This window comes from Podarcis vaucheri, assembly GCF_965113315.1.
Source record: "Podarcis vaucheri genome assembly, chromosome: 5".
Lineage (NCBI taxonomy): Eukaryota > Metazoa > Chordata > Lepidosauria > Squamata > Lacertidae > Podarcis > Podarcis vaucheri.
Window position 1 is genome coordinate 11,805,673 of NC_138763.1, and position 15,577 is coordinate 11,821,249.

Genomic DNA, 15,577 nt, shown 5'->3' on the forward strand with positions numbered 1-15,577 from the left:
CATCCGGCAGCAGAACGCGAGAAGAAGGAAATGTTCACCTGTTCCTCCTTCCCATGCACTTCCTCAAAATCTGCTCTGGAGGACTGGGGGTCCTTCAGGAACAGATTTCCGGGGCAGAGGGGGCTGCAGAGAGGAAAAACAGGAATCACTGGACGTTCCTTCCCTTCCGTTACGTCAGCAAAGGGGAAGCAGTGAAAACCACTCATTGTATGTTCTAACGATCTGCCCAATTTGTATATTTATAGTTTTAGTGCTCTGTTTTTATCCTTATTGCTGCAAAGCCACTCTTAAGTACAACAGCAGAAGGGTGGTGTATAAATAAATGAATGCTTATCCTCAAATTTTGGAGGTTGGAATTGTGAGACACCTGCTAGAACTCCACAAGCAATACAGTTCCTTCTGGGAGCAAAACAGCAGTTGGGGATCCTCTGTCTCCCCATCTCCATTTGGCTGAAGGATGGAGTGGATTAGTTCCTAGGACAGCTATGCCTCTTGCCTATGTTGCTAGGCAAGAGTGTGCAGGGGGAAGGGATTCTAATGAAGAGCCATCCCCTCTGGCCAGGGGTCTCTCAGGGGAAGTATTTATATATGCACTCAATAAACAGATGGTTGCTGCAGGGGTGGGAATAGTGGATGAAAGGTACCCCTGCCCATACGGGCCAGTCGTGTCCGACTCTAGGGTTGTGCGCCCATCTCACTTAAGAGGCCGGGGGCCAGCGCTGTCCAGAGACACTTCCGGGTCACGTGGCCAGCGTGACGAAGCTGCTCTGGCGAGCCAGCACCAGCGCAGCACACGGAAACGCCATTTACCTTCCCGCTATAAAGCGGTACCTATTTATCTACTTGCACTTTGACATGCTTTCGAACTGCTAGGTGGGCAGGAGCTGGGACCGAAAGACGGGAGCTCACCCCGCCACGGGGATTCGAACCGCCGACCATGCGATCGGCAAGTCCTAGGCACTGAGGTTTTACCCACAGCGCCACCCGCATCCTAATGGATGAAGGATCCCTTTAAAATCCAGCAAGCTTAGCAGTGCTTTCAAAAAAAGAGAGATGGAAAAAATAAAACATGGGTTGGACATGTATCTATTAGACTCACTTCACATCTAACAAAATATGTAAAGTGAGGATGCAACAACTACATTCACCAATGGAAGTCCCAATTAACCACAGCTCCCTGTTGGGGATAAGCACTGGGGCAGACCTGGAGTCTGCCATTCTGTACTGTAGCGAGCCTTAGTAGTGCAATGAGGAACATAAGAGGTTCTAATCTGGTTGCTGCAAAACTTCCCTAGAACGACTTACGCTCTCTGAAATTCAGGGATGCTGAAAATGGCTTGTAGGACAGTGTTGACATAGCAGCTGTTGCCCAGGTTTTTCATGCCTGTGTATCCTGGACCATACATTGGCTTGAGCTTCATGCCAGACTCTTGGATCACTTCCCATTCAGAGACTCTGGGTTTGATGTCGTTATCTCTTGAGCCATTCTCCGTCTGAATGCAAAAAAAAAAGAAGCTTTTAAGCAGCAGCAGTTTTCAAAAGCGTATGTTATGAACTTATAAAGCAGGTGTATTTAAATAGAAAAATGAAAAAAACACCTTGTTCTGAGAACTTTCCCAAATGAAACACTAAGCAATAAAATAGTTTGCTTTCTGCTTGCTGAGATACAAATGCAATCATGTCGCCACCTGCTGAATTATCTAAGCAACTGCAATCACAACTTACTCCCACTTTTATAGCCGCAACACAGAAAGAGATACTGCTATACCCATAAAAAGCTCCCTCGTTTTTCCATGGAGCTTCACATGCAATATGTGGTAAATAAAAATGAAAATGGAGAGTCCGATTTGCAGAGACCTAAACTTAGGGACGCAGGTGACGCTGTGGGTTAAACCACAGAGCCTAGGACTTGCCGATCAGAAGGTCGGCAGTTTGAATCCCCGCGATGGGGTGAGCTCCCGTTGCTTGGTCCCTGCTCCTGCCAACCTAGCATGCCAGTGCAAGTAGATAAATAGGTACTGCTCCGGCGGGAAGGTAAACGGCATTTCTGTGCGCTGCTCTGGTTCGCCAGAAGCAGCTTTGTCATGCTGGCCACATGACCCGAAGCTGTACGCTGGCTCCCTCGGCCAATAAAGCAAGATGAGCACTGCAACCCCAGAGTCGGCAACGACTGGACCTAATGGTCAGGGGTCCCTTTACTTTTTTAAACTTTGCAAAATGTGACTGTACTGTTCAATCCTGGGGGCAGGAGGGCAAGCGTAGCCTTGGTTTCCAAATACACATATATCGTACATCAGGGTTGGGGAACTTCACGCCAAAAGCAGCATTCCAGGCTTCTGTATCTGATCCTAAGTTTACAATCATCATTCCAACCACTTGCAAGCAGCCCCCAAAAGATTCCCCAGAAGGTAATGTGGCCCCTGGGCTGAGAAAGGTTCCCCACTTCTTTCTCACTTCCCACTCTACATGCTTAGAGCCTTACCAAACTCAGAATTTGTAAAAATGTTACATGGAAAAAATACGAGGCATTACACTTACTTCTGTAAAACAAGAAAATCTTTCATAAAGAAAGAAAGAAAGAAACAGCCTGGTGTCATTTTATTATGTTATCAGATGCCTTTTAGCAGGAGAACATAAACTGAAAAGCAGATTATATATTTTAAAAGAAAGAAGTATCTCCCGCAAGAATGGAAACTGTGCTTTTCCAATTGAGGCACTGATTTCCCCCGCTATTTTCCATGACTGCTGAAGACACAGATCCTGAATAAAAGGAAAGCTGCTTACTACATGCATTTGGAGCATATCAATGCCAAAATGTGCTAAGTGTTTGGCTATGTGTGGGTCCAAAACCGCCTCCTCTTCATCAAAGGAATAGACATCTGCAGAGAAAAGAAGAAAAAGGACTGCTCACCGAGTGTTACCCATCAGCGTTATTTCACAACAGCATATTCTTGAAACTTTACCACCTACATAATACGCCAAGCGATAGTAATTTTGCTGCGCACATGCCAGCTCAACTATTAAGCAAATTCTGGACATTCTGTTCGCTACCAAGTTCTCCACGATATAATGGTTCCATTGGCAACCAAGAGATCCCTATTCGAAGGTGCCCTTCAGACATTGCTGCAGCAGCTTGGGGTGCCACTCTTCTGTGGCTTCATCCCACATTGCCCAGCCTGCAGCAGGGGCGATTTGGGAGGCGCAGAATAAGGCAACTGGCTCTGTCCTTGCGGCAGTGAGCTTTCAGGTGTTAGAAAGAAAGTCACAGCTAAGAGGCAGAATGAATGCTTTCCGCACAGTAGTTCTCGGGTTCAATCCCTGGAATCTCCAGTTCTTTTAAGGCAGGGGTGCCCAAACTTTTTTCAAAGAGAGCCAGATTTAATAATAATAATAATAATTTTTTATTTATACCCCGCCCTTTCCGGTTCAAAAACCGGGCTCAGGGCAGCTAACAACAAATTTAAAACATTTAATTGTACAAGCAGCATAAAATACAGTATAAAAACATGAATAACAATAACATTCAGATTAGATGAAATGAACATGCATGAGGGCTGACCAAAGTTGTTGAGCTTCTTTAGGATTATAGACCAATAACTGCCATAGGGGCTGGATTAGATGGACTTTGGACATGCCTGTTTTAAGGTATCAGAGGGCACACTTTCTCTGCCTTGAAATTAGAGAGCTACTGCCAGTCAGGAGTAGAAAATGCTGGGCTGCATGAACCAGTGATTTATTTATTTATTTATTTATTTATTTATTTAAGTAATATTTATTAAAGTTTCACAGAACAATCAAAAACTTCAAAGTCCAAACACAAAATACAAAAGCCAAGCAAAATTATAAAAACAGAAAAAAGAAGTACAAAGCAAAACACATAAAAAGTACACAGCAATAAACAGTCAACAAAATAGAAAAAAAGAATATAAAAACACCAATAAACAAAACAGAAAAAGGTCAACCTTTTCATATCCCACATTTCATTCACTAGTTTCTTGACTTCCTCACACCTCCCTTTTTGTACTCCAGTTCAGATATTTAATTCAGCAAATCCTTACCCTTTATCATTTAACCTTACTTACTCATGCATGAACCAGTGATTTAGTATAAGCTCACTTTGGCTCTATCCACTGGCCAGAGCATCCATTGGCCAGAGAACAAAAAGGCCACTCAGAGGTCGTCTCTGGGGAAGGGGGAAGGGTTATGAACATTGCTCCAATAAACCCAGAGGGATCCTCCCCTCCAAATGTTAAGAGAGACAGGGATTGTGGGATCACTTTTCTCCATGAAATCAAATCAAGGCAACTGGCACACAGGTGCTCTCTCTTGATCAGAGTGGCTGCCTACCAGCAAATGAAGAGTCCCCGCCTCCCCACCAGGCTGCAAGTAGCTCCTCTGCCCAAAAAACTGTTAGCTAAAAGCTAGGGCGCAGCGCAGGTCAACCCCTGCCTTTCAAGAGGAAAATAACACAGCAAGGGGAGGACTGCCTTGTTGCTTCATCAGCAAGAGAAAGAGCAGCTGCTGAGAACTTTCCTGCCCCACCTGCCAGAAAGAACACTCTGCTCCAAATGCTACACCCTTGGGCAAATTAATTGAAACAAAGCATGTTTTCTATCTTACTCGTAATCCTGTACCCCCAACAAACACAAAAAGTCAGTTGATCGTTATGGTGTTGGAAGCCTGCAGCCAATAGAAGGAATGATGCTCTGGCCACAATATATCGAGGTTCTACAAAATAGAGTTATTCCAGAGCTGGAAAAGAGGTGTCCTGATGGCACTGGGATATTGCAGCAGGACCTAGCCCCCAGTCACACATCAAAAGTGGTGAAGAAATTCATGACAGAGCCACAAATACAGGTATTTGATTGGCCAGGGAATTCCCCAGATGTAAATACCACTGAGAATTTGTGGGCTATATGCAATAGTCGCCTCAGTGCTGTAGACTATACGACTATGGAAAAGCTCATTCAGGCGCTGATTCAAGTGTGGTACAGGGATCCGAAAATCAGCAGTGACTGTTCAAAACTAGTAGACTCCATGTCAAACCGTGTTCAAATGCTGCTTAAAAACAGCAGAGGTCATACCCGTTACTAATGTATGTATATGTGAATTTTGTACATGTATATGTGAGTTTTGTACAATAAACTACATTGTTTGTTTCAATTAATTGGCATAAGGGTGTAGTTGCCCTGGGGCAGAAGAACCTGGGACTGCACTTCAGCTATGAAATCTGCTGTCAGAAGATGCAGTAGCGATCACCAACACCATACTGGCTCTAACGCTAGAGGTAGTATGTAATCAGCAGGATTAGTAGCCACTGAGAGGGCAGCTGTGTGGGCTGTTATGTACAAAATAAGAAGGTGGACCCACTCCCCACCCCCCAGGTTCTTGCATAGCCTGCTAGTTGAAAGCAGACAACATTTCCCTTGATGGCCCTAGCAGCCCAAGAAGCTAGTAAAAAGGTGCGTTGCAGGAGATGAGATGACCCTCTGGGTCCCTTCCAACTATATAATTCTATGGTTCTATGAAGCCTTGGTTTACCAGCAAGTTTGAGGTACCCAGAATTCCATCCAAGAAGTGTGGGGTACAATTGCAAAAGACATCAGCACATGCCAGATGTGCCTCCCCACAAATCCTGTTGCTCTCCTCATCCCTGTAACTCCTTGTGTGCTCCCCCAATCTGAGAGCATGTGCTTACTACACATAGTATTATAGAAGAAGAGGAGTTTGGATTTGATATCCCACTTTATCACTACCTGATGGAGTCTCAAAGCGGCTAACTCTCTCCTTTCCCTTCCTCCCCCACAACAAGCACTCTGTGAGGTGAGTGGGGCTGAGAAACTTCAGAGAAGTGTGACTGGCCCAAGGTCACCCAGCAGCTGCATGTGGAGGAGCGGAGATGCGAACCCAGTTCACCAGATTACGAGTCTACCGCTCTTAACCACTGCACCACACTGGCATGGTGTGGATATAGGTGTGGATCCAAACTTTCCTTTCCTGCCTCTATTTTTCCTCTGCAGACCCCTCTATGCGCACACGCGAACACACCCCACAAAAATATGGTGCTGGGGTTGCAGGAGCCTTGGGAATGGTGTGTGGCATATGGTGTCATGGGCTGCAGGGGGTAGGAGCTGGGAGCAATTCCTCCCAAACCCCCAATTGCATGGATGGAGGAGCAACTTAGGATCCAAGCTGTGGCATCTAAACAGGCTGGCAAAGATGTTTTTCTCCATGAGGCAGATCCATTAAGGACTCCTATGTCTGTTTGTTTATATTTGTTTAACCATCCCCTGCAGGAGGTTGCTGGGCTACCTTATTCCTTGAATCAGGCAGGCATCTCTGGCCTTTTGGCAACCTGTCCATGTCTCCTCTTCACTTACAGCACAGCAGGGAACCAGTTCATTTGGGTTTTAACTGTAGCGGATTTAATGTTCAGTGTACGTGCGGCAAAACAGAAGGATGAACAAGACTGCGAACCAGGAGATTAAAGCTCTGCACTTGAATCTGAAAGACCTGCATTCAAAGCATACCGTGTGCCTTTGGGGCAAGTCATCTCATAGCTTCCCATCTGCTAAGGAATATATTGCCATCTGCTAATGCTGATATTGCCAATGAGGGTAAGTTCAAAGGATTTCCACCAGGGTCATGAGGCAGTCTGAGATAGCCACCTCGGGCGGTAAAATCCAAGGGGCACCTCCATAGGCACATACCATCGCCAGAGAAGTGGGTGCAGTGGCTTCCAGGCTCCAGGGAGATCTCACAAGAGCCCTGCAAAATCACGCAAGAGCTCCAGGAGGTTGTGCAGAGCCTCGTGCGCCCTTCCTGAGACGCTGGTAAGAGAGACAGAGTGCCTTGTTTACCCAAGGTATTGAGAAGGTTGTATGAGGCCTTTGTGTGATCTTGTGGGGCTGTTGCAAGAGCTCACCAGCAGCCAGAAGCAGAATTTCTGCAGAGGCTATAGGCATGCGATCCTGGTAAATGAGGCTTTGGCAGGGGCAGAAAGGTGGGGAACTTCCCATTTTGTCTCAGGCAGCGAAACGGGATAGGCCTTCCCTAATTGCCACCTTCTTTATTTGAAAAACGATAATACAAATGACCTCTTTCTCCATAGGAACAGTGGAAGGAGAAACTTAAAATTAGCTACAGATAGGTAGCCGTGTTGGTCTGCCATAGTCAAAATAAAAAAATTCCTTCCAGTAGCACCTTAAAGACCAACTAAGTTAGTTCTTGGTATGAGCTTTCGTGTGCATGCACACTTCTTCAGATACACTGAAACAGAAGTTGCCAGATCCTTCTATATAGTGAGAAGGTGGGGAGGGGTATTACTCAGAAGGGTGGTGGGAATGGGAAGATTGGCAGATAGCTGAGATGAGCCTGTTGACGACTCTTAACGACTGCAATAGGTCTTACAGGAAAAGGCAGGGGGTGAGAAGGTGAAAAATGGCTGAGTCATGTATAATGAGATAAGAATCCAATGTCTTTGTTCAGACCAGGTCTCTCCATGGTTTTAAGTTTGGTAATGAGTTGTAATTCAGCAGCTTCTCTTTCCAGTCTATTTCTGAAATTCCTTTGCAGTAAAACAGCTACTTTGAGATCTTGTATAGAATGTCCTGGGAGATTGAAGTGTTCTCCTACTGGTTTCTCTGTTTTGTGATTCTTGATGTCTGATTTATGTCCGTTTATTCTTTGGCGTATTCTTTCCCCTTCATGGATCACTGCCTTGCCGTGGCGAAGGGGCTTGAAGAACTCAGAGAAGCTATGAACTATGCCGAGCAGGGCACCCAAGATGAACAGGTCATAGTGGAGAGTTTTGACCAAACGTGATCCACCTGGAGTAGGAACCGGCAAGCCACTCCAGTATCCCTGCCAAGAAAACTCCATGGACAAAGACAACAGGCATATAAAAGTTATGACGCTGGAAGATGAGCCCCTCAGGTCGGAAGGTGTCCAACATGCTACTGGGGAAGAGCGGAGGACAAGTACAAGTAGATCCAGAGCTGATGAAGCGGCTGGGCCAAAGCCGAAAGGACGCTCAGTTGTGGATATGCATGGAAGCGAAAGGAAAGTCCAATGCTGTAAAGAAAAATATTGCATAGGAACCTGGAATGTAAGAACCATGAACCTGGGTAAGTTGGATGTGGTCAAAAATGAGATGGCAAGAATAAATATTGACATCCTGGGCATCAGTGAGCTAAAATGGACGGGAATGGGCGAATTCAGTTCGGATGACTATCATATCTACTACTGTGGGCAAGAAACCCGTAAGAGAAATGGAGTGGCCCTCATAGTCAACAAAAGAGTGGCGAAAGCTGTACTGGGATGCAGTCTCAAAAATGATAGAATGATCTCGATACGAATCCAAGGCAGACCTTTTAACATCACAGTAATCCAAGTTTATGCACCAACTACTGGTGCTGAAGAAACTGAAATTGACCAATTCTATGAAGACTTACAAGACCTTATAGAAGTGACACCAAAGAAGGATGTTCTGCTCATTATAGGGGATTGGAATGCTAAAGTAGGGAATCAAGAGATAAAAGGAACAACTGGCAAGTTTGGCCTTGGGGATCAAAACGAAGCAGGGCAAAGGCTAATAGAGTTCTGTCAAGAGAACAAGCTGGTCATCACAAACACGCTTTTCCAACAACACAAGAGACGACTCTACACATGGACATCCCCAGATGGCCAACATCGAAATCAGATTGATTATATTCTCTGCAGCCAAAGATGGAGAAGCTCTATACAGTCAGCAAAAACAAGACCTGGAGCTGACTGTGGCTCAGATCATCAGCTCCTTATAGCAAAATTCAAGCTTAAACTGAAGAAAGTAGGAAAAACCACTGGACAGGTAAGATACAATCTAAACCAAATCCCTTATGAATACACAGTGGAAGTGAGGAACAGGTTTAAGGATTTAGATTTGCTGGACAGAGTGCCTGAAGAACTATGGGTGGAGGCTCGCAACATTATACAGGAGGCAGCAATTAAAACCATCCCAATGAAAAAGAAATGCAAGAAAGCAAAGTGGCTGTCCAACGAGGCCTTACAAATAGCGGGGGAGAGAAGGCAAGCAAAATGCGAGGGAGATAGTGAAAGATACAGGAAATTGAATGCAGATTTCCAAAGAATAGCAAGGAGAGACAAGAAGGCCTTCTTAAACGAGCAATGCAAAGAAATAGAGGAAAGCAACAGAATGGGAAGAACCAGAGATCTGTTCAAGAAAATCGGAAATATGAAAGGAACATTTCGTACAAAGATTACCATAATAAAGGACAAAAGTGGTAAAGATCTAACTGAAGCAGAAGACATCAAGAAGAGGTGGCAAGAATACACAGAGGAATTATACCAGAAAGATATGGATGTCTCGTACACCCCAGGTAGTGTGGTTGCTGACCTTGAGCCAGACATCCTGGAGAGTGAAGTCAAATGGGCCTTAGAAAGCACTGCAAATAACAAGGCCAGTGGAAGTGATGGTATTCCAGCCGAACTGTTTAAAATTTTAAAAGATGATGCTGTTAAGGTGCTACACTCAATATGCCAGCAAGTTTGGAAAACTCAGCAGTGGCCAGAGGATTGGAGAAGATCAGTCTACATCCCAATCCCAAAGAAAGGCAGTGCCAAAGAATGCTCCAACTACCGCACAATTTCACTCATTTCACATGCTAGCAAGGTTATGCTTAAAATTCTACAAGGAAGGCTCAAGCAGTATGTGGACCGAGAACTCCCAGAAGTGCAAGCTGGATTTAGAAGAGGCAGAGGAACCAGAGACCAAATTGCAAACATGCGCTGGATTATGGAGAAAGCTAGAGAGTTCCAGAAAGACATCTACTTCTGCTTCATTGACTATGCAAAAGCCTTTGACTGTGTTGACCACAGCAAACTATGGCAAGTTCTTAAAGAAATGGGAGTGCCTGATCACCTCATCTGTCTCCTGCGAAATCTCTATGTGGGACAAGAAGCTACAGTTAGAACTGGATATGGAACAACTGATTGGTTCCAAATTGGGAAAGGAGTACGGCAAGGCTGTATATTGTCTCCCTGCTTATTTAACTTATATGCAGAATTCATCATGCGAAAGGCTGGGCTGGATGAATCCCAAGCCGGAATTAAGATTGCCGGAAGAAATATCAACAACCTCAGATATGCAGATGACACAACCTTGATGGCAGAAAGTGAAGAGGAATTAAAGAACCTTTTAATGAGGATAAAAGAGGAGAGCGCAAAATATGGTCTGAAGCTCAACATCAAAAAAACGAAGATCATGGCCACTGGGCCCATCACCTCCTGGCAAATAGATGGGGAAGAAATGGAGGCAGTGAGAGATTTTACTTTCTTGGGCTCCATGATCAGTGCAGATGGTGACAGCAGTCACGAAATTAAAAGACGCCTGCTCCTTGGGAGAAAGGCGATGGCAAACCTAGACAACATCTTAAAAAGCAGAGACATCACCTTGCCAACAAAGGTCCGTATAGTAAAAGCCATGGTTTTCCCAGTAGTGATGTATGGAAGTGAGAGCTGGACCATAAAGAAGGCTGATCGCCGAAGAATTGATACTTTTGAATTATGGTGCTGGAGGAGACTCTTGAGAGTCCCATGGACTGCAAGAAGATCAAACCTCTCCATTCTGAAGGAAATCAGCCCTGAGCGCTCACTGGAAGGACAGATCGTGAAGCTGAGGCTCCAATACTTTGGCCACCTCATGAGAAGAGAAGACTCCCTGGAAAAGACCCTGATGTTGGGAAAGATGGGGGGCACAAGGAGAAGGGGACGACAGAGAATGAGATGGTTGGATGGTGTTCTTGAAGCTACTAGCATGAGTTTGATCAAACTGCGGGAGGCAGTGGAGGACAGAAGTGCCTGGCGTGCTCTGGTCCATGGGGTCACGAAGAGTCGGACACGACTAAACGACTAAACAACAACAACAACAAAGGTTTGGCCTGTTTGTCCAATATAGAGAGCTGAAGGACACTGTTGGCATTTGATGGCATACACAATGTTAGACGATGAGCAATTAAATAGTCCCGAGATGGTATGTGTGATGTTGTTGGGGCCAGTAATGGTGTTGTCCGGGTGTATGTAGCAGCAAAGTTGGCATCTAGGTTTATTGCAGGCTCTGGTGCCAGTGTCCGTGTTAAGTCTGGTTAAAATTAGCTGGAATTTCAGATCTGCTACTGCTGCTAAATCACCTTGTAATCCTAATTTGGGTTCAAAAGCAGCATACTAAGGTTTTATCAGAGTTAAAACCGTGAGCATCATCCAGCCATATAATTTCTGGCCTCCTAAATCCTGCAAGGCAAAAACAGGAGCAGTGTTCCTCTCGATAAGCGTTGCGATGTCCAGCTGATAAAGTCCAGCATTCTCTCCGCCAGTGTCTGCCAAGGGTGACCCTGCTGGCATTTATGGATAGGCATGGTGCCCTTCTGCTGCCATTGCATGCCAAAGGAGTCTCTGTTTCCAGGTACATGTTATTGTTCCCCTCTGTAAACAAGAGCTCGGTGTTCTCGTGCTTTTCCAGTTAAGTCACAATGCTGTGCGACACCTGGAAAAAGTTTGTGTGCTTTATCAGAGTCGCCTTTATCAGAGCCAACTAAATGAACCTTGGGTTACATCCGTAATAGTATTTGAAGCATTTCACTTCAGCTGGAAAAAACATCCATATGGGTGTCTGACTAGAGATAAAACAAAACAGGGACAAAACAATAACATTTGAAAGTCCAGGCAAATAAGCCATTCTGGAGGCCAGCTGAGGTCAACTTTTGAAGTGCTGATATTCACCTAAGGACACTTGGATACAAATCTTTGTTTGCCTTTCATTGCCATTTTACTCCAACTTTTACATTACATCCATGCCAACTGAGGATTACATTTCATATTTCTGATGAAGAAGGCTCCAAGCCACAAAAGCTTACGACATAACATAATTTGTCAGTCTTTTAAAGTCTTACAAGATTCTTTGTTGTTTTCGCAGAAACAGATTACAAAGCAACCCCTCTGGATATCTTTAAAATTTCTTCTTTTTTCATTTGAGTTTGCACTCAAGGAACCCTGGAAATGCAAACTACACTAATTCCTTTTAGCAGTTATAAGAATGGGATGAAACTGAAGCTTACAGTTCTCCGCTGAAATCAAAAGATCAGTACACTTTAAAACCTGAATTTTTCACAATACTGACTGCAAACTTGTTTCATATTTCCTTTTGTATTTAGGACCCTCTGGTATCTAACTGATCACAAATTAGACAAAAAGAAAATATTAAGGATTAGTAAACTGCTCTTGTTTACTGTAAGCAAGAATAAAACACGTTGTCTGGCCTATTGTGTTTTTCGGGGGGGGGACGAAGGGAGCGAAGAGTACACAGAGAACTATTGTCCCTCCTCCCCTCCCTGCTAAAAGAATTGTTTGCAAGGATGAATGATAAAGATTTTAAAGGTAACCTAGGATACTTAAAAGACTACGTGCATGTTTAATTCTCTGCTATGGCTCTGTTCTATTATTAACCAACTGAAATCTGTACTGTTACGCAAATTCCCACTGCAATATGTCGGTCCTCTTAATAGCCTGCTTTGGCCAAAATATTATGCAGGTGACTCAAGACCAGAGCCTTTGATCCCCACCCCACCCCTGGCCAGATGGAAGCCCTCCAGAGCAGTATGTCAATCGTGCATCAAGATGGGCACATAAGCCTCATTAGCATCCCTTCCCCTAATAAATTTTGTCCCTATGCCCTCAGTGCACAACCATTAACATGACAAGAGGCCACTCTGCCCTTTTCAGTCGCAGCCAGAAGTTCCAATGATTTATGTGCTTCCTGATGCTGCATTAATTCTACGGTAAGAGTTTGGGGGTGGAAGGAGAGCTGTAGAGAGCCGCCAGCTGAGCCACAGGGCCCCTGGGAGCCGGGTAACAAAAACGTGGGGCTATGCTGAAGGGGTCTGCAAATCCCTTTGTTCTAAACGTGCAGCCTCCTCCTCGGATGTGGCACACTCAAGCCAAGCACCAAATCTGTTTTGCCGTGGCAATGTTGAAAGGATGTGTTTCCCCGCTTTGCAGCAAAACTGTGTGCATGGGCAGGAATAAGAATCCTTTGAGTTGCACAACATGGCCTGCCTTTGTTGAGAGCAGTCAGATGTGTTACTGGCCTTTCTGTGCGGTTCCAGTATTGTTCGGAGGACGTATCCCGTCAACTACAGAACATAGCAAACTCAACGTTCAAAACTCTGCTTGGTCATTAGGCCCTAGACAAGCCAGCCAGCTCTCCTGCGGCCCAGAGTTGCAATGCAGAAAAGACATCATCCAGGACACTTGTGTATATCCCGGTTCTGTGAGAGTGCAGAATGTTGTACCATGTCCCGAATTCAGTTTCTGTAAAACCCCTGCTTACTTCCTCATTTTCCTGCCCTCTTCTATACCCACATGTCTGTGATAAAACCAAGAGATGTGGGCTACCTGATAAAAGGTACTTATTTTCTTACTGACTAACCTGCACCATCAGGAGTAATTGTTCCAAGCTTCACTGCTAAGGGATAACCCATCTCCTTATAGTGTTCCAGAGCATGTCCATTTCCTCCACTGCCGTAAAAGAACCACTTTCCGCACAGTACTGACCCATCTGTGAGATTCAGCCAAAGATTCTCCCGCAGGTCACATTTTGAGCATTTCCAGCCACTGAAAAGCAAGAAACATTCAGGGGTTAGATTGGCAATACTGGGGAAACCTGGGTCTACCTCCAAAACCAGCAAGTGGCCAAGATTCCCAGATTGGATTAACCATAGGGTTCTCCTTGTCAACTGCCAATGGGACAACCACAATCTGCCGCCATCTGAGTAGCCCCACATCACCAATCCTCAAAAACTGCTGCTCTTCATTAACGATAACTGTACGGAGGAAGAAAATCAGTACTGCTCTGTTACAAATGTTTTCTTAACATAAGCGTTTCTGCTTGCCTGAGGAAACAAGCCTCTCCTTCTTATGTTCACTCCTGAGCTGCCCAGAGCCAATTGGGGGACATGCAGGGGAGCTCTGTTGTGCAAGGAGAAGTCTACTAGGAGGATCTGTTAGTTGAATCTGGTCCACGGTGCTATCAATATACCGTATTTTTCGCCCTACAGGACGCACTTTTCCCCCTCCAAAAATGAAGGGGAAATATGTGTGCGTCCTATGGGGCCATTGCAGGCTTTCGCTGAAGCCTGGAGAGCGAGAGGCGTCGGTGCGCACCGACCCCTCTCGCTCCCCAGGCTTCAGGAAGCTATCCGCAAGCCTCGCGTGCCCGGCGGGAGGTCCGGCCAGACGTGCAAGGCTTGCGGGCAGCAGCCTGCAGCCCGAAGCACGGGGCGTGTTGCGTAGCACGCCCCGTGCTTCAAACAGATGTCGGCAAGCCTCGTGCGCCCGGCCGGAGGTCCCGCCGGGCGCGCGAGGCTTGGGGCGGTAGCCTGTTCTGGGGGCTGGGATCGGGGGAAGCTCAGGCTTCCCCTGCGCCAGCCCCCACGCATGGGGGGGGAGATAAATTTTTTTCCCTTTATTTCCCCCCCCCAAAAAAAAAAAAACCTAGGTGCGTCCTATGGGGCGAAAAAGACAGTGTGTGTATATATACAGACCAACGTAAGAAAAGGAACACAACAGACATTAAGCTCTAGGAAAACTTACAACCAACATTTCGGTAGTGGGGGAACAAAAAGATGGAAAGGCAGGAACAGGGAGGACTGGGTAAAAAGGGATTAATGTGAGCAAACTGTCCTCCTATACTGAGTATTCAATACGGAACACTCAATACAAATGTGTCAAATAAAGCAGAAAGACCTGCTAATGGTTTAAAACATTGTATATTAAATGTTATAAAACCATATAATGTACTGCAGAGCACTTTAGAATCATTTAATTAACTTTAATGTCCTTTGCGTGAGGCAGATAATGGATTAATGCAGTGTTAATGGGTATGAAGAAAACGTAAATAGCTGCCAACAGGGAACTTAATGGCTGCTGCAGACAGAAAATGAAAGGAGTGACAGATAAGATGGTTTCTATAAAAGTGTTGCGCTACATATCTATGTGCTATGGGGTTGAGGTGGGGTCCTCCTGGAAGGTCTTACCCGAGAGCTCCTTAGCTACCGTATTTTTCGCCCTATAGGACACACTTTTTCCCCTCCAAAAATGAAGGGGAAATGTGTGTGCGTCCTATGGGGCAGATGCAGGCTTTCGCTGAAGCCTGGAGAGCCCCACCGCCAGCCCCACAAGCTCGGGGGACAGCGGGGAGGCGCAGCGCGCCTTTCCCGCTGTCCCCCGACTTGGCTGGAAGGCTGGCGGGGGGGAGAAGCCTGCTCCTCCCCGTCGCCAGCCCCGCAAACTCGGGGGACAGCAAGAGAGGCGCAGCTCGCCTTTCCCGCTGTCCCCCGACTTGGTTAGAAGGCTGGCGGGGGGGGGAGAAGCCTGCTCTGCTCCTCCCCGTCGCCAGCCCCGCAAACTCGGGGGACAGCAGGAGGCGCTGTCCCCCAACTTGGTTAGAAGGCTGGCGGAGGGCTTCCCCCTCCTCCAGCCCCGCAAGCTCCCAGAGCCATGCCAGAGCTGCACGCAGCTTCGCCAT

At 45.9% G+C, this 15,577-nt stretch overlaps 1 protein-coding gene and 1 long non-coding RNA gene across 3 annotated transcripts in view; one reads left to right on the forward strand and one right to left on the reverse strand.

Annotated features, from left to right (window-relative positions):
• USP13 (ubiquitin specific peptidase 13) overlaps positions 1-15,577 on the reverse strand; it is an 82,315-nt gene that overhangs the window by 29,831 nt on the left and 36,907 nt on the right. For both annotated transcript variants that reach the window (XM_082224162.1, XM_082224161.1), the window contains exons 6-8: positions 13,481-13,665; positions 2,785-2,879; positions 1,306-1,493 (exon numbers count right to left, since the gene is read on the reverse strand). In XM_082224162.1, coding sequence (XP_082080288.1) covers positions 1,306-1,493; positions 2,785-2,879; positions 13,481-13,665 — 468 coding nt within the window. The remainder of the gene's footprint in view (positions 1-1,305; positions 1,494-2,784; positions 2,880-13,480; positions 13,666-15,577) is intronic.
• Positions 14,538-15,577, forward strand: part of LOC309533422 — an 83,785-nt gene continuing 82,745 nt past the window's right edge. The window contains exon 1 of the long non-coding RNA XR_014220235.1: positions 14,538-14,574. This is a non-coding gene — a long non-coding RNA (uncharacterized lncRNA). The remainder of the gene's footprint in view (positions 14,575-15,577) is intronic.